At 33.3% G+C, this 23,058-nt stretch overlaps 3 protein-coding genes across 3 annotated transcripts; all 3 read left to right on the top strand.

The window, feature by feature from the left end:
* Positions 1–3,118: 3,118 nt before the first annotated feature.
* LOC123203080 (transcription factor bHLH110-like) lies at positions 3,119–9,548 on the top strand. The gene is made up of 7 exons (XM_044619249.1): positions 3,119–3,800; positions 4,177–4,777; positions 5,780–5,911; positions 6,006–6,071; positions 7,185–7,250; positions 7,949–8,008; positions 9,128–9,548. The coding sequence occupies exons 1-7, from the start codon at positions 3,673–3,675 to the stop codon at positions 9,284–9,286; spliced, it is 1,212 nt and encodes a 403-aa protein (XP_044475184.1). The 5' UTR covers positions 3,119–3,672; the 3' UTR covers positions 9,287–9,548.
* Positions 9,549–9,985: 437 nt separating this feature from the next.
* Positions 9,986–14,389, top strand: LOC123203607 (bifunctional nuclease 1-like). Its single transcript, XM_044620045.1, has 11 exons — positions 9,986–10,325; positions 10,649–10,969; positions 11,249–11,419; positions 11,533–11,582; positions 11,739–11,795; positions 11,896–11,961; positions 12,052–12,126; positions 13,008–13,126; positions 13,503–13,594; positions 14,038–14,102; positions 14,200–14,389. The coding sequence occupies exons 2-10, from the start codon at positions 10,669–10,671 to the stop codon at positions 14,097–14,099; spliced, it is 993 nt and encodes a 330-aa protein (XP_044475980.1). The 5' UTR covers positions 9,986–10,325; positions 10,649–10,668; the 3' UTR covers positions 14,100–14,102; positions 14,200–14,389.
* A 2,885-nt stretch (positions 14,390–17,274) lies between these two features.
* Positions 17,275–20,400, top strand: LOC123203103 (probable jasmonic acid carboxyl methyltransferase 2). Its single transcript, XM_044619282.1, has 4 exons — positions 17,275–17,642; positions 17,736–18,143; positions 18,992–19,264; positions 19,981–20,400. The coding sequence occupies exons 1-4, from the start codon at positions 17,568–17,570 to the stop codon at positions 20,341–20,343; spliced, it is 1,119 nt and encodes a 372-aa protein (XP_044475217.1). The 5' UTR covers positions 17,275–17,567; the 3' UTR covers positions 20,344–20,400.
* Positions 20,401–23,058: the final 2,658 nt, after the last annotated feature.

The following is a 23,058-nucleotide window of genomic DNA, read 5'->3' on the forward strand; positions in this document are numbered from 1 at the left end:
TGACTCTTAACTTATTAGAGATAGTGAACAACAATGTCGAGAAAAAATAAAAAAAAAAATCATTAAAAAAAATGATAATTTAGAAGATTAAAAAAATCAATAGAGAAGAAAAAAAAGAACCATCGATGAAACAATCTTCGATACGATAATGGTGATAAAATATCGATTTTAAAGTCAAACTTGAGGAGCTGATTCTTCTTTAGCTTGACACGTCTTCATTTTAATAAGATACTAAACAAAATAAATTGATTTTAAAAGAAAAATTATCTTTAAATTAATACAACTTTAGAAAAGAGGATCAAAATGGTAAGTGCCACCAATGTAAGGGGTGTTTGACCAAAGCATTGAACAAAAAAGGGAAATATTTTCTATTTAATGATTAGATGATGGACCCCCAAAGTGATCAATGATACTAAATTGCTTTTAGGGTTTATCAAAGTATTAGAGATAATTAATTTGATTTATTTATCCTGGAAGGATAACTATCGAAGGGTTAGACAATTAGAGTATGTTTGGTTTATGATAGTAAAACATTACTCTAATAATATATTATTTATTATTTATTTTATTTTATTTGGTTTATAAGTAATAAAAGATACAATTTCCCTCTTCAAGTTTTATTTTTATAATTGTAAACGTATGACATGGTCATGAATTGCGTTAATTATAAGGGTGAATGTGATCCAAGTCAGACTAGATTAATGCTTGACTTGAGATCAATCCCTTGCTAACCTCATTCCACTAAAGTTCGTTTCACCAACAATTTTTCTTCTTCCTCTTCAAAGATTCTTCTTCTCATTTGAGAACTCTTTTTTTTCTTGTCAATGTTACTGATCACAATAGAGTTAAGTTGAGCTTGATCTCTAATTGGCCATCATGGAGTCAAATTGAGTTCCCGCAAGCCATTGTTTAGGATTAGTTTGACTTGAATCTACCCTAGTTAAATATGTTAGAGAAGTATTGCTTACGTTCAATCTTCAACTTATTATGTGAAACTCAGAGTATTTCAATTTGTAATAAAATTATGTATGCTAACAATAAATACACTTTATGTACTAATGATGTGCCGCCATATGCTCAAAAAATTGAATACATAAGTTGCATAAATTGCTCAAACTAGGTCCGAACTCATGAATTTGTGAGAACAACACATAATTTTTTTATGGCACACACAGAGAGATATATTAAAAAACACATTTGTTCTATTTTTCTGAACGAATATTCTTTTAGAATTCATGAAAGTGGGAGTAAGAATTGAAACATTTTATTGCAAATTGATGCAAGAGGAAGCAGCTTTTTTAGTATGAATGTTGGAAGATAGTGAGCCTAGGAAATATGCAAAAGGTGAAAGGAAAGGTTTATGAATAAAGAAGAAAAAGACTTGAAGAAGAAGAAAGGGAGAATAAAAAAATAGTTGAATGTGAAAAATATAATAAGGTCTGAGATGGATATGGGGGTGCAGGTTGAGAAAAAGAGCAGATAAAAAAGAAATACATATTTATATATGTAGAAAAAAAAAAAAAAAGCAGCAAAGTTTAGCTTGCCCATACTCTGATATCACGTTCTCCCATTAAACTTTTCGACTGATGTGAACATTTGTGGGTCTGATAGAATTATTGTAGGTATTTTTTGATGGAATGACAGCTTAATCATACTTAAACTATCTTTTAAGCTTTATTATCTTCCTCTCTTTCTCTCTTAACCACAAACTCTAAGTTTGAATTCAAATTTCAATCAAACGAGATAAGATCGTGTTAAGGATTTGATTTGTTTTTAAAATGAGAATGGTATGTTTAGAAAGAGAGATTGAACAAGAACCTATTCCCATGAATACCTTTTTTGCATCCAATAGGAGAATTGCAAGGGATGACAAGTTGACCCTAAAAATCGGGTCCTCATCCCACTTTACCTTGTATAAGAAGGGGATTATCTGAAATAGGCAAGGACAATGATAGGTTTGAGGACAAAAACAATTCATGCAAACGTTTGTTAGGAAATTGGAAAAGTCTCCAAACTACTCTTAAGAGAGAATGACTAACGAAAAGAGAAATCAATAGTTTACTTATACCATCAATTTATAAACCGATCATATTCCCTAAATAGATCTCAGGATATTCTAAGATTGCTCTTGCTTGAAAATTCTCTTTTAAAGTTGAAAAGTTGGTTGAGTCTTTTCAAACATTTGAGTTCTAATAAGATATAATCAAATCCAAATTAAATTATATTTAAACTTGAATTTAAATTTTAACTTGTGGGTCTCACGTCAATCTTGAACTACTCTTTTAAATTTGAGTCATTTTTGAGTTGAATCTTACATGAACTTGACTGAAATCAAATTCATCCCAATGTATGGTCAATGACTGGCGAGGGTTGTTTTTAGAAGTGAAAGTCACTCTCCCTAATCTTATTATGACGTTCTTCCTCTTCCATTTTTCTATGCAGAACCATATTAACTCATCATTTACCTTTACTGTGATTAAGTTCTTCTCCTACTGACTGTATTATATATTTCTCTCTATTTACAATCTGTTCATATTAATTTACTAGTGATCGCCCATAGCGACATGAGAGAGAGAGAGAGTTGATACAAAACTTATAAGATAACGAAAAAGATAATACATACAGGTTTATGTCACAGTTTTCTGTGCAGATCCCTGTACAGCGTTCTACGGTTGACGTCTTCTTGTTTGCCACTAAGACTATATATATATATATATATATATATATATATATATATATGTTGTTGGGATTTGCATCAAAGGAAAATATGTTGACGTATCATGTAGTTTCAGATTAACATAATTCGGTTGAAAATACTAAAAATTTATATTTGTATAGAGATATATTATCGTTAATACATAAACTTAATATTCATTTTTTATGTTAGTTTTGACTGATTGAGGATGATCATTCTTTTATGTGTACAAAGCATAAAGACCATTGAGACTTGAAAGTCTATAACTTTATATCAATCTGTGGGTCTCACTAGCTATAAATTTTCTCACGTAATTAAAATGTAAAACTACTTAAACAAAGTTTGCTGATTCATATAGTCCATAGACATCAACTAATGAAATATACAAAGGAACTTGATGAACATGTGGGGATGATACGGATATAAAGAGTTAAAAAAGAGAGAGAGAGAGAGAGAGCGTGGCTGCTATCATTTCTCTTCTCAGAGCCTTGTTGAAAGCCTTGGGATTGAAGGCAGGGATTTAATCATAACATAGAGGAAGTATAATCATGTTCCGGTAATTGCAGAGCAGAGAGTGCAAAAAAGCATCTAGCCAGAAGAGAGAGAGAGAGAGAGAGAGAGAGGGAGAAGAGATGACACAAGTTTTCAGTCTTCTATTGAGAAGCCGCAAAGAAAAGTGAGCCTGAAAAGAAATAAATAATTAAGTTCTGAGACAAGTATGGAGAAAAATTATTCAATTAAGCTCTCTTTCTCTTTCTTTCTTTTGAAGGCTGCTTTCAAGATATATAGAAACTTGAAAGAGTAAAGAAGAAAACTCAACAAAAGTACCTTGCTAGCTAAAAGCAAGAAGGTTTGTGGGAGTCACCTGAACTGTTTCTTTAAATATAGTGAGAGATTCCAACAGCAAGCCGGGTTTAGTAAAATTTTAATTCCTCATCTTGGGATTTTCAAGCCTTTTTTGTTAAAAAATTATCATTATGGAGTCTGCGAATATCCATCATCAGCTTCAAGACCCGCTTGCTGGTTCTTCTTTACCTACCCAATCTTGCTACGGGGTTTCAAGCTCTCATGCTTGGACCCCTACGCAAAACCCGAATGCCACTTTGTAAGTTAACCCTCTCTTTCTCTCTCTCTCTTTTCTATGTGGTTTATGCCATGAATGTTGCTGTTCACAATACCATGATGAATCTACTTTAAGATTTGGAATCTCTTCTATTTGTTTTTCTTTTCTGATTTGATGTGCAGAATACCATGATGAATTTACTTTAAGATTTGGAATCTCTTCTATTTGTTTTTCTTCTCTGATTTGATGTGCATCAATCAGAAAGTGCCTAGAAAGCAAAACTTGCTTGCTAGAGTTGACTGACAGTCCATTTTCCAATGAAATAGGTGTATCCTTATTTGATATATTGCTTTTGGAATCCAGGAAATTGATATGGGCTTGTTCCTCTATGTTGATTTCATAAAATTTATATGTGCAGGAATGCTGGTACCTTCAATCCAAATTACAACGGATTCATCTTAAATTCAAGGCAGAATCAGGCTTCCATGATCCAAGAATCAGGCTTCCAATGGACGAATAATGCAGGCCAGTCAGCTCATGATGATACATACTTTTCAAAAATTAAGGAAGAGCTGGCAGAATCGTTCCCAAGATTTACAGATGTATTAAACAGCCCTTCAAGTATTGAAGATTCTCAAGAACTACCCCCTAGCTGCTTGAAAAATGGGCAAAAGGGTTTGAATTATTTATCTTCTGAAGAGTTTTATTCTAATTCGCAGAACGTTTCTAGTTTTGGAAATGCTCTATCTAGTAGAGGGAACTTCAGCCAGATTTATCCGAGCATAAATATTTCCAACTTGAACCAGTCATCTTCAGCAACTTCAAGCTCCTTTGAAATGAACTTGCAGGCCTTGGATCTACTAGCAACCTCTTCAAGATTCTGCGGAAATTTCAGTCAGACTCCACATTATTATAATAACAACAATGATCTAGGTACATACAGAGAGAGCCCTCCTTTTGGCCGCCTAGATGATCATATGCAGCAATCAAGGCGCAGGCCATCTTCTAGTCCTACTAAAGTGAGTACTGCTCAACCTTGTTCTTCTTCCTTATCTCTTGAGCGTACCATGTTATTACTATTATTATTATTATATTATGGTTTTAAAAATAGAGACTAGCATGTTAATAATCATATTAAGCTTAATATGTGCTCCCCTTAGTTGAACTCTACTTGAGCTTGGAAGCGTGTGGAGCTCGAGAGCTTCAGCTCAAACCTTGGTGTGCTAAGTTAATTAACCTAGTTCAAGAGCTTAGGAAAAGCTTGATTTAAAATGATCAAAAAATATTGTTTTGATTGTCTATAGTATCAAATTGAGTCAAACTTGACTCAATACTATATATAATCTAACTCAAACTTAGTTTGATAAATTGAGTTGAACTCAAGAGCCAACCTAATTTAGAGCTTAACTTTACTTAAATCCAATTCTATTTAAAAATTCAAATCTTAAGCTGGGATAGAACCAGAATAACTAGTTTGAGATTGAGTTCAGTTAGATTAAATTGTTATTTAAAAGAAAAAAAGATAGTTAAAGAAGAAAAATAATCGTTTGAGAAGAAGAACCATTCGAATTCAAAAGAACCATCTAAAAAGAAGAATAATCGTTGGTAAAGTAAGCTTGAATCCAATGTGAGGACATCCGCATGGCAAAATAATTCGAGCCGAGTCGAATTCGGATCACCGTCCACCAGTAGTTTATTAAAATAACTTCAACTTCGTCAAAGATCTGCTTCTCTTTATCTACGTATACCTGTTTAACATTTTTTCACCATGATATCTTTATATGCACTGGAAATACTTTATCTTTAGAAAGAAAAAATGCAAAGTTAGCCTTTTCTGTAAAAAGCCCTAAATCAAAGTTATGGCACCAAAAGAATAGCTAGCCTTCTCTTTTTGCCATATAATGGAAACTTTAAGCACTGAATTTGCATCCTTTATCAGCAATTCAGCATTTTTCTTTCATAAAGCTCGCTTTAGATTCTCATTAAACTGATGTATGCCATACTTTTGCTGCATTCCAAAGCTGTCATCCTTCACCAAAGACATAAGAGAGGCAAAGAGATCCAGTAGTACTGGTTCAATAGGGCCAAAGGCAACACAATCAGCACCAAAGAAGCCACGACTGGAATCACGAACCTCCTGTCCACCTTTTAAGGTGCCAAAGGATCAATAAAGCTTTACAAATAATGCTGTGTTTTGATTCTGATCATATATATGCTTTTGCACTGTATAACTTGGATTTCATACAGGTTAGGAAAGAGAAACTAGGAGATAGAATTGCAGCTCTTCAGCAGCTGGTTGCACCCTTTGGCAAGGTAAAATTTTCTTTTAGTGCTTTTTATCAATCTAATGGGCAGATCATCGCACAAATACTTGATGCATCACATAATTTGAATTTGTATAGGTTTTCTGAAACAAACTTGTATTGCAGTCATCCATCTTTTTCTCATAAAACCTTCATAAATGATAACTTTAAATAATTAAAGTTGTTGTATTTAGGTTTCGAAGAGAAAATTAGGTTATTAACCCTATAAAAGATTTTATAATGCAGCCTAATCAAGTCATTACACTTAAAAGTGTATTGGGTTATAGTTGCTTATCACATTAAATCCACCTGTAAATTATTATTATTATATTATTCAACTATCCAATATTATTAAATTCAATTATAATTAACATTAACCCATGTCACAAAATTTCCTACTCATCATGCACTAATTTGAATTTACATCATCGTCCTTATTTTTGTCATAATAAGTTGATCTGCGTGGGACTAGAAATGAGCTCTATCATCTTTTTGTTCAATCTCCACCTTCTTAGTTCCCTTCATTAATTTAATTTGCCATATAAAACCTGGAAGATAATCCATAAAAATTAATTTATAGGCCAAAAGACTTATTCCCATCAAAGTAAAGTGAAATCCCAAACTCTTACTCTCCAACTTTCAAAAATCCAAATATATCTATAAACAAATTTCTATTAAAACTATTATTTGAAGCTAAATGTAAAACTGTCATTTAATAAAAAATTAAAGAGAAAAGAGAGAGATAAGGTGAGAAAGAGGGTGGTCGATGACCAAAGACCACCAATCGATGCTAAAGATGAGAGGAACAAACCTTATGAAGTATTTGTCACTCTTCAAATTTTAGGTTAAATGAAAATTTTTAAATTTTTAAATTTAGAAATAAAATAACAAAACTTATATTTTTTATTAAATAAGAATTTTATTTTTAATTATCATGAAAATTTTTAATAAAAATTTATTTATAAATAAATGTTTAGATTTTTAAAAATAAAAAAGTGATGATTTAAGATTTTCCTGTACCTGCAAAGATGGAAGTAAGTCTTTTGGCCTAATTTATATTAATATGCTTTTGGTAATGGTAAATGACGTATTGCTTTTGCATGTGGGGTGGTGAATATTGCAGACAGATACTGCATCCGTGTTAATGGAGGCTATTGGTTACATAAAATTCCTTCAAAACCAGGTCGAGGTACTTTCGCTTCCCGGCATTCTTCTTCTATCTTTATTATTATTTTCCATGCTGCACACACATGCATTGACTGATTCTCTTATTTTTAGAATATTTTTTACCTCCATTATTTAAGGTCATGTCAAATTAGAATACAGAAAACAATGCTCTTGTAGAACTCAAACCCCTAAAAACATAGGCAGAATGGTAGGTTTCAGTAGGTTCCCTTTCAGGGATCTAATTGAAGTCACCTTCCTTAAAAATGCCTAAACTAGGGTTATATTTTACGCGATCTTGAATCCGGTTTCGAATCAAATTAGTCAAATTCAAACCAATGCAAACATTTGTGTTTTAGTTGATTTAGAACCAATCAAAAGCTTTTTTCAAATCAAATTTAAATCTTAACTCATCAATTTTGAATTGGGTTTAATTCGAACTTTACTCTCTGATTGAATATTGAAATATGATTGTAGCCTAAGCCAGTATTACATAGTGAGAAAAAAAATGGCTGGCCAACTAGAAAGAGCTGATATACAAATTACCATCACTGAAATATTTTCTAGGATGAATATTTACGAACTATGATACTTATTTTTAAACCAGTAATGGAAAACATTGAAGAAGCTAGAAAAACTCAAAAATCTGTGATCCCAGATTAACACAGATTAAATATTTATTCTTATATAATTTACACTGACCTTTGAATATATTTTGCGCAGACACTAAGCGCTCCTTACATGAAATCATCACGCAACAAGACCTGCAGAACAACGCAAGGGGTAAGACAGAAATTGATTTTAATCACTTGGAAGTGGAGAATGGTAATATATCAATGGGCCAAAAGACTTATTCCGGCTTAAGGTTTGGTGAAAACCAAACTTATACTCGTTAATTTTTAAAAATTTAAATACTCATTTTTTTGTTCAAATTTCCTATCAAAGTTAAAGGTAAAAATATTAAAAAACTTAAAATTTTATTATATTTTCTCCCTTTAATTTATAAAAATAATATTTTTCTCTACCCAAAGTTTGAAAAGTATTTATTTTTCCTTAAAAGTTTTCTTTCCCTTCTTCAATGACAACCACGGTTCCGACCGATGGACAACCTTCACTATAATCTTTCTCTCCCATCGATCTGCCCCTGTTGCCATCCATTTTCGTCAAATGAAGACAGATTCGTCTTTGTCTGATAACGAGACAAAGACAACATCATCTTCTTGAACAAACAAAGATGATTTGTTTTTGTTGGTCCAGACAACGGTCGGATGATGTCTGAACATTTTTCCTCCGATCATTGTCTACTTTGAGTTTGAATCAAGTTGTAAAGGAATGAGCTCAAGCTTTGGTAGTATTCAACTCAATATGCTCTTGAGCTGATTTTGCTTATAAAATGATATTGTTTTGTTCAACTTAAAACAACGTTGTTTTAAACTGCTGTTACATTATGAAATCATAACAAGACAATGTCCTTTCTTTTTTAAAATTTAAAATAACATCGTTTTGAGTTATATTTAAATTCTATCATAAATGTAGTAAAACAATGTCATTTTTTATATTACTTTAAGGGAAAAACAATTTTTTTTTTTTTCATTTCAAGTGATTTGGTACTTAACCTTATTGAGACAAGCTCATGGCTTTACATATGATTTCAAGTTTGAGTGCCTCTCCTTCAAAGCTCATCAAGCTTGAGCTTAACTATATATATTAATGTCGAGCCAAACTTGAATTTGACTTTATTCAATTCCAAAACTATGATTAAATAGTGGAAGCCCGATTGATTTTCCTTATGAAAGACATGGTGGAAGGAACCCATGATATTTCATTTATCCTGTTTAAGAGACTTTTTGTTAACCCATTGGCAATTTCATTGTTAACCAGACAATTTGTTGATGATGTTAGGGCTCAAAGGTGGAGGATGTGAATAAAGAACCTAATCGAGGTCTAAGAAGCCAAGGGTTGTGTCTTGTGCCATTGCCATGCATGTCTTATGTAATAAACATCGACGGGGATGGTGGTGGAGGCGGCATCTGGCCACCATTGCCTAACTTTGGTGAATGAACTTGATCAATCTGTAACTGTTTATGTAGTATTAAAATCAAATATGTTTACATGGGGCAAACATATACTTTGAGTTTGACCCCTAGCTGAGTAGTTGATTGAGAACATAAATATTTTAATTTTTGTGGAGCAAATTTGGTCATTCTATCAACATAAGGCTCGGGATGGACCAAGTTTGATCCATCAAACAATTCATGGTCTATTAATTATATGAATTTTAATTTACAATAATATTTAATTATATAATAATATATTTTTTAAATATTTAATTAAATATTTAAAATTAGATATATATAATATTACTTTTTAATTGATTAATTACGTGACTAAATCCTTAGGTGATGTTATGCTTGACAATTGTCATTTGATGATTCAATAATAAATTAGTTGAAATGAGAATGGTTGAAACTTAACACGTGCTTCGAAAGCAACATTTTATACTAAAGTGGACGAGAGGACAAGCTATATTTAAAATTATAATTAAATCTTATAATTTATTTAAGAATTATTCTTCGAAATTATATAATAATATTTTAGAACTGTGAGCCCCTAAACTTTTAAAGATTTACCATTATATACGCAAACATTAATTAATTAAACTTTAAACATCAATTCGAATCGGATTAACCATGTATTCCTGATCAAACCGGTTTGACGGATCAGTCCGGTTCGGGATTAAATACTGCTCTCCATCTTAATATAGAAAAGGGCAATTCTTGAATAAGAATCTCTAATCTTCTTCCTCTCGTTCCTTTATCTGATCCCTGTTGTCGGTTACTCTGATCCGACAATAGCTCATTTGCTCACATCAATTTACTTTTTCAGTTCTTTTCACGTTTCATCTCGGATTCTTACCTATTTTTTTATACGCACGTTTATTATTTTTCGATCTTTATCACATGAATTTTTTTTATTCTGATTAAATCTGATGATCAGTTTTAGAGAATCAACTAAGCTTATCATGATCAAGCTGTGATCGGTGATTGAAGAAGCTCTCTGTTTGTTGATCGCTGTGAGATTGTGATTTGGCGGCTTTCAGGTCTGGTTTGCGCTTTTAGTTTTCGTTTAATATTTCGTGCTGATTGGTTGATTGATTGATTATTTGGCTCTGACGATTGGATAGGATATCACAGAACTCGTAAACAGTAGTTGTTATTTATGTTTCATGATTATGAAAAAAGAAGCGCACACATGTACAAACAGCTCATTTTACAGAGTAATATATGGCGGGTTCCTTTGATTGGAGTTTGTTTCTAGCTGATAACTAAAGTTAATATTATTAAACTGAAGTTTGATGTATTTTTGCAATTTACTTTAATAGGGTATGATCAATTTTCTCGGTTATTTATATATTTTTGCTAGGTCTTTGCGGACTTAAGAGAATGGGATCATTACAAGGACCTGTTATTTGCCCTGCTGTTCGTGCCAAACAAGCAGGACTTTACACTGTGCCTGTCAATGGGCCTTTGAAGAAGACTAACATTTTTAGAAGTGAGTTTTGGGGGTTCAAGGGATTCAGTTGTAGCAAGACAAAGGTGGGTGTTTTTAATCGTCTACTAAAGGCGCAAAACTGCAAAATTGTGCAGTGTGCTTTCAGTTCTTCCTCAAATGGTAATGGAAGCATGGCTGAGAACTTCAATGAGAATGATGAAGACTATGTTAACTCGAGTATTGTTGAAGCTGGTAAGCTAATTACCGAGCTGCTGGCTCACTTATGATTTTGCAATTAAATTTGATACTTTTGTATAATTATTTTTTTATATCAACGTGCCACTGTGATTATGGATTCTTACAATTAGTATTGTTTCTTGTTGATAGTATATATTGGCTATAAATTTTGTCATTGGGAGGAAATCGAATTGGCTGTAGGAGTGAATAATCATGTTGTTAAAGTTCGTTATTGCACATTGTATTTTCTGGAGTTGTGTTAGTTGACTAGTTTTAACTGGTTGATCCTTGTAGTTGAGGTGAGAAGTGGAGCAGATGGTTTCATGATCAAAATGAGGGATGGTCGACACTTAAGATGCATGCATAACAACCCTCAGGGTGGACATCTACCAGACTATGCTCCTCATCCTGCAATTGTTTTGAAGATGGAAGATGGCACTGGTCTTCTTCTCCCAATAATTGTTTGTACGTGCTATTGTAGTAATGGCTTGCAGTGTTAGAAGAACTGTTTTTTCTAGCAATATATTCAGTATTCTCTATCAGTTCTTGTAATTGAAGCTGTTGTCCTTTGATTGCAGTAGAAATGCCGAGTGTGTTGCTCATGGCAGCAATTCGCAATGTGCAAATTGTAGGTTTTCTTTTTCTTTTTCTCATGTCTATTTTATTTTATTCAGATAGGGTTTTAATTTCCCAGGATTAATGGAACTTTTGGATTTCTAAATTCACAACTTGTTGGTCTGTTCCAAAGTGTTATGATAAAATATATTTTGGGTATTGTTTTCAGGCTAGACCAACTCTGTATTCAGTGATCAAGGAGATGATTGACAAGATGGGTTACGAAGTATGTTTTACTTTTGGATTTGATTAATAGGATGCTGCAATGCTTGAACATGATTTACCATACAATCTTGATTCCAACATATTGTTTTCATTTTCTGCAGGTAAAACTTGTTAGAGTTACCAAGAGAGTGCATGAAGCATATTTTGCACAGTTATACCTTACAAAGGCATATGCCTTCTAGACCCTTGTGCTGTAGCTGTGTTCAAATTACTCCTTCAATATAGTATTTACCAAGAGTATGTTGAATGTGTTTCAGGTGGGTGATGACACACAACGTGTCAGCTTTGATCTTCGACCTTCAGATGCCATCAACATTGCAGTGAGATGCAAGGTACTTTGTCATTTTTGATGGTTTACAATGGTGCAGTTTTCAGAGTCTTGGACCTGTTGCCTTTAATAATTGTAATTGTGAGAGATCTACAGGTGAATGTACTTGTTCCTTAATTATTATAGAAATATATCAAAATTTGTTTTGCTCATTCACTTGTGATTAAATTTGAACCGAGGGAATCACATGGTTTGTATAGATGGGAAAATGGTTGTCGGTAATAGAGTAATAGTCAATGTTGTTAAGTATATATCACATAACTGGCCATTTAGAGAAGGAAGAAGATGAAATAAGTAATTTCTTATTATGTGGTGATGATGTGAGCTTCTCATGATTGTGGGAAGAGGCATACTGGAAAATCCTTCTTTTTAAGCCATGATAAGAATATCTGTCTCTTTTTTTGCTGCATCTTCCATGCTTAAAATTAGGGTGCTGACATAGGTGGTGGCATACTTATTTAAATCCATTTTTTTAGAAGCCAAGAATTTGGTGGCTTTCTTGAAATTTCGTTGAGACAAAAAACCATATAAATATTGAACAGAAGATCAATTGTCCTTATAGTCATTTGATATTCTTTTGCATGGTTGAACTGGAAACTAGTTCTATTCATTTGATTGATGCTGGCATATTTGTGTTGTTTTCTATCATACCTGAATGTGTTTCTATGACAACCATGTATGGCTTCATCAAGCATGCTGGACTTGTATCTTTATTAATGTCCTTTTATATTCATTACAAAGCCATTACATTACACTTGTAAATTTTTTATAGGTCATTACCAGGGACTTTGTAGTTCCTCTCCTTCACCTCCCAGGATCAGTGTCTTGAATAAGAAAAAGTTTTATTGTTCTGCTCAAACATTTTTTCTTGCATATACTATTCAGGTTCCAATACAAGTCAACAAATACTTGGCATATAGTGATGGAATGAGGATTGTTGAATCTGGAAAACTGTTGACTCAGTCCCCTGCTTCAGATGGCTTGTTATTTACTGAACTGGATAGGTTAGTTATGATATTCAAGCTCTTATTCTTCAGGTTTATTCAGTTTAGCTAGACAAATTTGGTGACAAAATTACATCATATAATTTGAGAAGATGAATGTTGCCTACTGTAGTACTATCCTATAATCTAACTCTTGGCTCAACACTTGATAATGTTGACTAATTTTAAGTTATGCAAATTTAGAAGTTCTCAATGGCTTAAGAAGTTAAAATTTTTTGGTTGATGGCCTTTCTCATAGGGCCTTTAATGTAGTAACTGTTTGTGAATCAATGACTGTATCTGTAAGTTGAAAATGTACACATAGACTCGCACTTTTTCTCTCAGCTGTATTTAATTTGGTGAAAGAAAAAGGTTTATTGTAAGTAATTGGTTCCAGGCCTAGTGGTCAGCCTTGTCTTGATACAAAGGAGTTCAATCTTGTTTGCAACATGTTGATAGCTGCTGTTGAGGAGCGTTATAGGGATGCAGGTATGTTTCTTTTTCACCTGTTTTACACGTTCTTTTCATCGGTAATATTTTCCCATAGGTGGAATTCATTCATTATGATAAATGGCAGGGTTAAGTGATTTTACTAATAACCCTAGCCTGTGACCTCTTTTGGCCGGTAAGTTGGGTGTCTTCAGTTGTAAATTAATTTGATTAGTGTTCCCATGGCATTTCAAGGCCCAAATCCATATAAAATCGACATGTAAGAGTGAATAAAGTCAATGATACAACTTTTTGCAGTTAAGACATAATCTTGCAACCTTTTGTTGCCGTTTTGGGCTGTTTGCATTTTTCACATTGCAAATAGCATTAGGAATGAATTGGTTTATTGCATCTGGACAGCCCCATTTCTCTTTCAGTATTGTTGATTTTGGCCTATTACCAAGAAGGCTTTTGAATTCTCATCACCTCATACTTGACTGCAGCACAATGGAGAGACAAGCTTGGTCAACTTCGCGCTAAAAGGAACTTGAGGAAATTTACATGACAGGTGTGAAGTTCATTGTTCCATTTTTACTCATTATAATTAAATTCCAGCTCTACCAAAAATGAAACTAACAAGTTGAATATATGTCTCCTTTTTTCAGATCATTCTAAAGAATTTAACTTGTAAATAGAAACATTCTTGGAAGCTAAATGAGGTTGGCCTCACTGCTTAAATCAATCATGTATCTACATTCTATACCTTTCTACCAAGATATGTGTAGTACAATATGTGAATATTTATGTATATAAACTTCCAACCGGTTGTTATGTTGAAGTACTTGACATTAGTTATTTCTGCTTATTGTTATTCAGCTCCTTTTGCCACACCTCATCGGCCAGGGCTTCCCATCCATTTTTCTAATTGTTGGTTTGGCTTAATCGAGCTCTAAATGAGAAGTCATGGTTCAAGCTCGAATCATGGTAATAAGAAAATATCCCATTTGAGCTTGAGCCATGGGAGGCTTGGCTTGAGTTCAACTTATTTTTTTATTATAATAATTTTGTCCCATATTGAATAGAGATATTCGAACAACTCGCTCCACTTACCGTGACAATGAAAAGAAGGGAAACTTTAACAATATTTACATCGGCCCTTATAAATAAGGTCATTCTTTTTCTTCCTCAAACACAACAATTTAACTTTCCTAAAATGTGAATATAAATTTTTAAAGGTAATTTTAAAAAATAAATTTTATATGTTTGAAAAAAAAATTTAGTTGAGTTTGTAGTGAGCTCAAACCACCCTATCGAGTTCGAGCTTGAGTTTATGTTTTGTAAACTCTTCGAGTTTTGACTTCTTCTATCAAACTAAGCTTAAATTGAACTTAGTTAAAGGTGAATTTAATTTAAGTTTATTATTTAACTTAAATAAGTTGAATTTAAATTAGAGGTTCTTTTTTAGTAATTCAATTTGAGTTTGATTGTTTTATTAATAATTTTTTATCAAATTTTTTTTTAATAATTTTTTCTTTTTCAATTGGGTTATTTGTCAGACTTATCTAATATTTGTTGCGTTTATTTGTACGGATTCAATAGGTAATATAGTTAACTTATAGTTAAAATCGGGATAGCTATGTTTTGAAGATAAGAAAATATCCTCTAATTTCGAATGATCAAATAATTAAGGGTTTGATAGCTCATTCAAATGGCATCATAATTGCAAAGGGATTAGAATTAGAAGAAGAAGAAACTCGGCACGTTAAAATTTGAAAAACATTCCCATTTCAGATTTAATAATTTTTTGGTATTATAATTGAACCTGAGCTTAAGTTAATTTGAGGAGAGTATATCAACCTCAAACTGAATTTGGATTGGTTGAAATTCACCTCCTGGTCCCACCGACATCTTAAAAATAATGGAAAAAGATATGACAGGCCATGATAAACCCACGTAAAACAGCGCACCATTTTACCTTTGATGACAGATGGAAAATAGAAGTCTGTTGGCTGCTGTCGCGACTTAACACAATCATTAACTGAAAGAATAGGGCGGTCCAATCCCATTAATGATAACCAGCCAATGCGGCAATTGGCGACTGGATGGGCGATTGTGTTGACAAAAACGATTTTGGTTTGGGTGTAGACTCCGTGTTTCGTATGATCGGGACGTGATTGAATCTTTTCAAGTTTCGAATGAAAAGATTACTTCACCGAACTTGATTCTAATTACATTCGTATAATAATTAAAAAAAAAAAAAATTTAACATGATTTGAATTACCAGCGAGTTCAGGTGAGAACTTCCATCTGCTCATCTCATACTCCATGAACAGATAAGTGCTAGACAAAGGTGCAAAATCGCGCATGATCGAATGTATACCCCGTGTTGGATCTTTGGTTGGCATTATTTATACATCTTATTATATATTTGAAAATCGAATTAATTACATATTCAATAAGATATTATAAGAATCAAAAACATCATTATACATGATGATAAATAATATTATCAATAAAATAAATAATATTATCAATTAGGTAAACAAATTGATTCAAAATTGATTGGTTAAATTAGATATCTAACTTAAAATTGATTTATTTAAAATGAGCTTAGATTCGATCAAAACCCACTTAGTTATTCACGTGTTTACTTTGTTATTATACTACTATTATTAGTTCAGTACGAATGAACTAGAAATTGTTTAGAATAAATAAAGCAAACAATCACGTATATAACAATATAAATAATAAAGAGAAAAATGCACTATTTATTAAGATTCATTGAAAATAACGCTACACTAATAGAATTAATAGTATATTAATATCTTCTCATCCCCCATTATAATAAATATTTACTAATAAATTATTATTTTAATCATATAAAAAAATATGTTTATATATTAGGATTTTTTTCTAAAGGAAAAATTTATTAAAATTTGTATTCTTATGAGAAATCCTAAAAAGGTTGTTGATGAGTTTACCCTAAATTATGATAGTGAAATTGCATATAGTATAATATACTGAAAACCTAACTTTTCATATTACGTATTATATTATATTGTAAGGTATGTCTGTTTTTAAAATAAATAATATAATATTAATAAAATTATAAAAAATTCTCATTGTCACATAATCATCTTAAAAAATATCATAAATACCTTCTAAGATTTTAAAAATTTTCAAATATACTCTTATCATGTCATCATTCATTTAAAAATGTATATAGATTCATATTATGTATTATATTGTATGATACACTTGTCATATTATACTTATTTAATGTACTTAAATGTACATGTTATTTTTTATTTGTATTATATTATATTATAAAATACATATTATATATTATAGAAAATTAATAATCATGCGTAAATTGCTTGTACGCCTGGAACCACCTACCCCCTCAAGCAAGGGTAGGGCTTCAATTGACTTGATCGGACAGGAGGATCATGTATATTATGTCTTATAGACGAAGTTATTGTCGATTCTAACAAGACTAACAAGCTGGTTTATGTTGGTGAGATAGATACATATGTAACTACAAAACTTTTACGACTTTTCATGAAAGATTACATATAGATAAATAATTTTAATAATTACTTAACAATATAACTTGAATTAATCTGTGAGCTAAGTTTAAACTTATTTGAGTCATTCATTTGATTTATAAGCCAAATAAAATTAAATTATCTTCAATTTAAGTTTAATTTGATTTTATAAATAAGTCGATTCTCCTAACTTAGGACATGATTCATATGGTGAAGGCCTTCAAATAATTATTAATTTATCTATTCATGTGGCATTCCCATTTTTCGCTCTCATTATCCAATAGGACTTTTTCCTACTTGCACACGGAAAAGACAGGTCCAGGATACAGGTGGTTAGATACAAAAATGCATCCACGTCTTTTTCTTCCTGTCCACACACACCATTAATTTCTTATAGCTACTCAGGTCTTCTATACCTGGTTCTATAAATTTAGTGGCAACGTTCTCAGCTCTTCATTGGTTATTCGTTTAGAAAACGTTCAGAGATGGAAGTCATGCAAGTTCTTCACATGAATGGAGGAGATGGTGAGAATAGTTATGCCAAAAACTCGTCCGTTCAGGTTTTTTATTCAGCTCTGCTATTCAGTATAAGCTTATTTCTGCATAGTTTCCTAATAAGTAAAAGTTTATATTTAAATTCTCTGTCAATGCAGGACAAGATTATATCAATAGCAAAACCAGCAGTCGAGGAAGCTGCAATGGGGATCTTAAACGACAACAATATTCCAGAGAGCATCGGCATTGCAGATATGGGTTGCTCATCTGGACCCAACAGCCTCCGAGTCATCTCTGAGGTGATGGACGTCATATATGGCAAATGTATGAATCTTGGCCGTCCTTCACCGGAGTTTAGGGTTATGTTGAATGACCTTCCGAGCAATGACTTCAATGCCATATTTGAGTCATTGCCGTCTTTCCTCAAGAAGCTAAAAGAAGAGAAGGGTGCTGGGTTCGGGCCTTGCTTTGCAGCAGGTGTGGCTGGTTCGTTTTATGGTCGAGTTTTCCCTAGAAAGAGTCTGCACTTTGTGCACTCTTCTTCTAGTCTTCACTGGCTCTCCCAGGTTAGTAAGGCTTCTTTCTTTTAACTATATGATTCATTGGAAAGTTTCTCTATTTTGCATGTCTCTTTTATCATAAACTTGCTGTTCTATTTCCTTCTTCTCCCCTTTGAACTCTTCCATCTTTATGGAATATTTCATACCTTTTCATCATGAGGCCATTAAAGACTTTTATTACTAAAAACATATGGTTGTCATTACTAGGCCGGACTAGCCTGTTTGAGCAATTCAACCAGCATTTGATGACCGGTCTAATCTGGGTTTAGATCTGATTAGGCTAAAAAAATAATTTTCATCTAAACCCGAAAATTATAACCCGACTCAATCAATGATTTTTCGATACAAAATAAAATAGTTTTATTACCAAATAGTTGCGTAAAATAACTAAAAAGTTACATGTTCAACTAAATTATAAGTATATCATTAATATATAAATTATTATATATTATTTAATAAAACTATATATATCAAATTTTTAGTATTTAAATAATATGCATTATATAATTAAATAATTTTAAATTAAAAATAAAATAATAATCAAATATATATTAATATATTATCAAAATTTTTAATTAAATACTTAAATTTAAGAGCATACAACATTTTTCTTTATAATTAGCGTACGTAATCAACAGCTCAAAGGCCACGTAATAATCTATTAAATATTATTTTTTAATTGAAATTTTAAGATTAACATTTATTCTTTCAACAATCATTTTAAAACCACCACCGTTTAATCAAACTATATAATTTAGTTTGGTTCTCCAAAATAATGACCACAGTAACATACAAAGTGAATTTTCGTCCTTCTCAATCAACAATTCTTAACAAGAATTGACGAATATATACAGGTTCCACCTATTCTACAGAGCAGTGCCCACAGAGCTTTGAATAAAGGAAAGATATACATATCGAAGAGCAGCCCACAGAGCGTTTTGGATGCATACTCGACGCAGTTCCAAAATGACTTTTCTCTTTTCCTGAAATCACGTGGAGAAGAAGTACTTCCTGGAGGCGGCATGGTTTTATCGTTCATAGGAAGGAGGACTTCAGATCCTACTACAGAAGAGAGTTGCCACCACTGGGAGATTTTAGCGCATGCACTAATGAGCATGGTTTCGGATGTAAGTAATCAACAAAGAGTGAGATTATGTCTACAACTGACTGTTAATTTATGTACTGATCATATGTGATATTTAGAGATGGCAACGAGACAGGGGATTGAATATCCCAATCCAAGCCCAATCCGTATTGAATACTTCTTTTAGTATTTGACTTGTCCTTGAAATAGGAGGACGGAGAATTTTTGTCTCCTTTAAGGATAATTTAAAATTTAAGAGTTCAGAGATATATAAGAAACTAGAGAAACCAATAAGGGGATAGACTGAAAATATATATATACTCTCTTTGTCTCCAATTGTGAGAATTTTAGCTGTAAATGTCAGAAAATCTTCTCTTGGTTAGGGAGGGGTGAGCCAAAGCTCCAGTTTGGAGAGTTGAATTATTATTCCCAATATATTAGGTTTTATTTTATTATTAATTCAAAATATCCTCTCCAACTTGGCTTGAGATCAACTTGATTCCCCCTTTACCAATAGTGTCATCGCATTGATGATATCTTCAGCCAACTCCAGTTGACCATTATGAATTCAAGCCAAACTTGAATGAGTTTATGTTTTAGCTTAACTCAACTTAGATTCAATCCTAATAATCATTATTCGTCAGTAAACAAATTAATGGGCAGATTGTTTGATTGATCAACAAAACATCGTGAGTATGATGTTCATAAAATATGGACTAGCTTAACGATTATATTGATTTGTTCTTTCTTGCATTGCAGGGTCTGATTGAAGAGGAAAAACTAGATTCGTTCAATGCTCCTTACTATGGTTCATGCGTGGAAGAACTGAAACCGGAAGTAGAAAAGGAAGGGTCATTCATAATCGATCGCCTTGAAGCATTTGAAATTGAGTGGGATGGAGGTGATGGTAAAGACATAAAGAACACATTTGGAGAACTGTCAAGAGGGCAGCGAGTGGCAAAGACTATAAGAGCCGTCGTGGAATCAATGGTGGCCCATCACTTCGGAAACCACGTTCTGGACGAGCTATTTCGAAGGCATGCTCAGATGGTGGAAGATCACTTGTCAAAGACTGAAGCCAAGTTTAATAATTTAGTCGTTTCCATGATTAGAAAGGGTTAGCAATTATCACTGTAATTGGCATCAGATCTAAATAATAATGTTTGTTTTTTTATTAAAGAGGAAACTTTCTTAATCCAAACTGCTTCTTCGAGGCTAAATCGTTCACACCACTAGGTAAAATTTTGAGTTTAATAACTAGTATTATAATTAAAATAAATTAAAATTAAAATTTTAATATATTATTAATAAATTTCAAATCCGTATCCTCATACTTGAGCACCTCCCACCTTTATCAATAAATCTATGGAACTCATTCTTTCATGCTTACACATCCCATCTTTATCAATAAATCTAACTTTTGAGAGCAATGATAATGTTTGTTTTATTGTAAGGACATGCACTGTTCTAATAAACGTGATTTGGTCACTGATGAACGGTTTCTTTTAGGGAGAAGGACTATTTCCCATCCAACTTTTGATGCATTCTCAAATTGGCACCCATGACAGATGAAAATCCAGTTTTCCCACCCATGAGTTGTTAAAATGGATGATATCTGTTTGCATAAGGGTAGAATGTCCATTTTACCCTTGTTAGATGAAATGACCAAAATACCCCTCAATTTAATTTTTTAAAATTGATGTGAGGGTTTTACCATTCACCCCCCTTAGGTTTTAGAAACTAACATTTTCACCTTCCCTAAAGTTTTTAAACTTTAAAAATTAACATTTTCACCCCCAAAGCTAGGGTTTCCATATTTTTCAAAATACAGACGCCCCCCATAACTTTCAAAACTAGCATTTCACCCCCATTCTTCAACTTCATCTCCCGACGTCTTCTCCGGCATCGTCACCAGCCTCCTCCTTCTCCTGGTGCGACGGTCGTGGTGCGACGAAGAGACGAAGATCTCTTCGTCGCTCGTCGTCCAGATCTGGGAGATCGCTCGACAAAGGTATCTCTTACTCGCTCGTCGCATCTGGAAGACGCGCTGATAAAGGACGACGCTGTCGCATTTGGACGACGCTGTCGCATCTGGAAGACGCGACGACGAAGGACGACATCTGTTCTTCCAGATCTGGACGACGCTTCGTCGTCCAGATCTGGGCGACGAAGGGTCATCCTTGTAGTCGGAGATGGGAGATCGGTCGAATGCGTCGACCGTCGATGGTGGCCGGAGAAGGAGCAAACCCTAGGGGTGAAATCTAAACTTTTTAAACTTTGAGAATGGGTTAGTTATTAGTTTTTAAAACCTGGAGGGGGGAAACAGTTAAATTTAAAAGTTTTAAGATTTTAAATAGCAAATGACGATTTTACCCCTGTCCCTAACAGAAAAATTGGACGGTAGTTTGGTCACGGGTGGGAAAACTAGATTTTCATCTGCCGTAGGTGCCAATTTGAGAATGCATCAAAAGTTGGGTGGGAAATAGTCCTTCTCCCTTTCTTTTAAGTGGAGAAATTGTAAGCTTCAATAGTGGATTAGCGTTAAAATAAGTTAGAATTAACATAATACTAATTTTAGGGTAGGATCTGGGGAAATTAAAATAATTGCCCCAAAGATTAAGGGCTAAAACGAAATTACCCCTAAATTTTGACACTAAACGAAAATGCCCCAAAATTGCGAAGAGACGAAAATGCCCCTCCACTCAAAATCGTCCAAAACCACGTGCACAACAACCAAACACACGAAACTGAAAATTTTGAATACACGATTCGCGCACTCGGCAACTCCGATTTCATCCGACGATTTTTCCGACGTCTTCCGGCAACGACGATGGACAAAAAGGTTAGTAAAAGAACCCTTGTCATCTCTTTATGCATTTCGTTTCACAATTTGAGCGATTTGATGCGAAATTTGGGTGTTTTGAGTTAGGGTTTACGGTTTGAAATTTTCGAAGAAAATGCTTGATTTCTTGCTGATTTTGATGAATTTTGTTAGGGCTTTTATGTTAGATTAGGTTTAGAGTTGATTGTTGTTGAAATGGAGTTTGAAAAACGAAGTTTGGAAGGTGAAATGTGGCCACACGAATTCGGCAGTCACCACGCGAATGGCGCAGTGACCACACGAATTCGTGTGGTCAGAATTCGTGTGGACGGGGAGGTGTTTTGAACTTTTCAAACTTTCTGGACTACACGGATTCGTGTGGTTGGGGGTGAAAATGCGTATTTTCATCGTGTGGTGGGGTATAGTTTAAATAGGAAAACGTTGTGGGCTGGCAAAATTGCGGTCAACCCCCCGAATTCGTGCGGTTGACTCACGAATTCGCGCTGTTGACGCGCGAATTCGCGTGGTGGACACGCGAATTCGTGTGGTGGGGCAAATTGCGATTTTCCAGAGTTATCCAGCATGCGTTTCCTCTTGTTGGAATCAGGGGGGCAGAATGTAATTCTATTAAATTTTAGGGCTGTTTTGATATTTTCCATATGGGATCAAATTGAAATTTAACCATCTTAAGGTTTTTTGACGTGGAGAATTCGAATTTGATATCTGTTTTTCCGAATAAGGCCTCTATGTATAGAATTGAATAATTTATTTTATAAAATTTATAAAAATTTAATATAATTGTAATTTAATTTTCATACAGGGAGCTGTACAAAAGAGAAAAAGAGACGAAAGCAGAGATGAACTGCGATTCCCTCTCGAAAAGCACTTCAAGGCTCAAGTTACTACACGTGGATATAGAGATGTTGGAGCCGTGATAAAAAAATTATTAACAGAGAGACAATTACAAATGTTTCGACGTACATGTTTCGGACACTTCCTTGAGTTGAAGGATAGTC

This window comes from Mangifera indica, chromosome 19 (assembly GCF_011075055.1).
Source record: "Mangifera indica cultivar Alphonso chromosome 19, CATAS_Mindica_2.1, whole genome shotgun sequence".
Classification (NCBI taxonomy): Eukaryota; Viridiplantae; Streptophyta; class Magnoliopsida; order Sapindales; family Anacardiaceae; genus Mangifera; species Mangifera indica.

Coding starts and splice junctions, on each gene's coding strand:
- LOC123203607 (XM_044620045.1), top strand. CDS start 10,669: ATGGGATCATTACAAGGACCTGTTATTTGCCCTGCTGTTCGTGCCAAA. Junction 11,420..11,532: donor TCTTCTCCCAATAATTGTTT/GTACGTGCTATT, acceptor CTTTGATTGCAG/TAGAAATGCCGAGTGTGTTG. Junction 12,127..13,007: donor ACATTGCAGTGAGATGCAAG/GTACTTTGTCAT, acceptor TATACTATTCAG/GTTCCAATACAAGTCAACAA.
- LOC123203080 (XM_044619249.1), top strand. CDS start 3,673: ATGGAGTCTGCGAATATCCATCATCAGCTTCAAGACCCGCTTGCTGGT. Junction 3,801..4,176: donor CAAAACCCGAATGCCACTTT/GTAAGTTAACCC, acceptor TTATATGTGCAG/GAATGCTGGTACCTTCAATC. Junction 8,009..9,127: donor CCTGCAGAACAACGCAAGGG/GTAAGACAGAAA, acceptor TGATGATGTTAG/GGCTCAAAGGTGGAGGATGT.
- LOC123203103 (XM_044619282.1), top strand. CDS start 17,568: ATGGAAGTCATGCAAGTTCTTCACATGAATGGAGGAGATGGTGAGAAT. Junction 18,144..18,991: donor GTCTTCACTGGCTCTCCCAG/GTTAGTAAGGCT, acceptor GAATATATACAG/GTTCCACCTATTCTACAGAG. Junction 19,265..19,980: donor TAATGAGCATGGTTTCGGAT/GTAAGTAATCAA, acceptor CTTGCATTGCAG/GGTCTGATTGAAGAGGAAAA.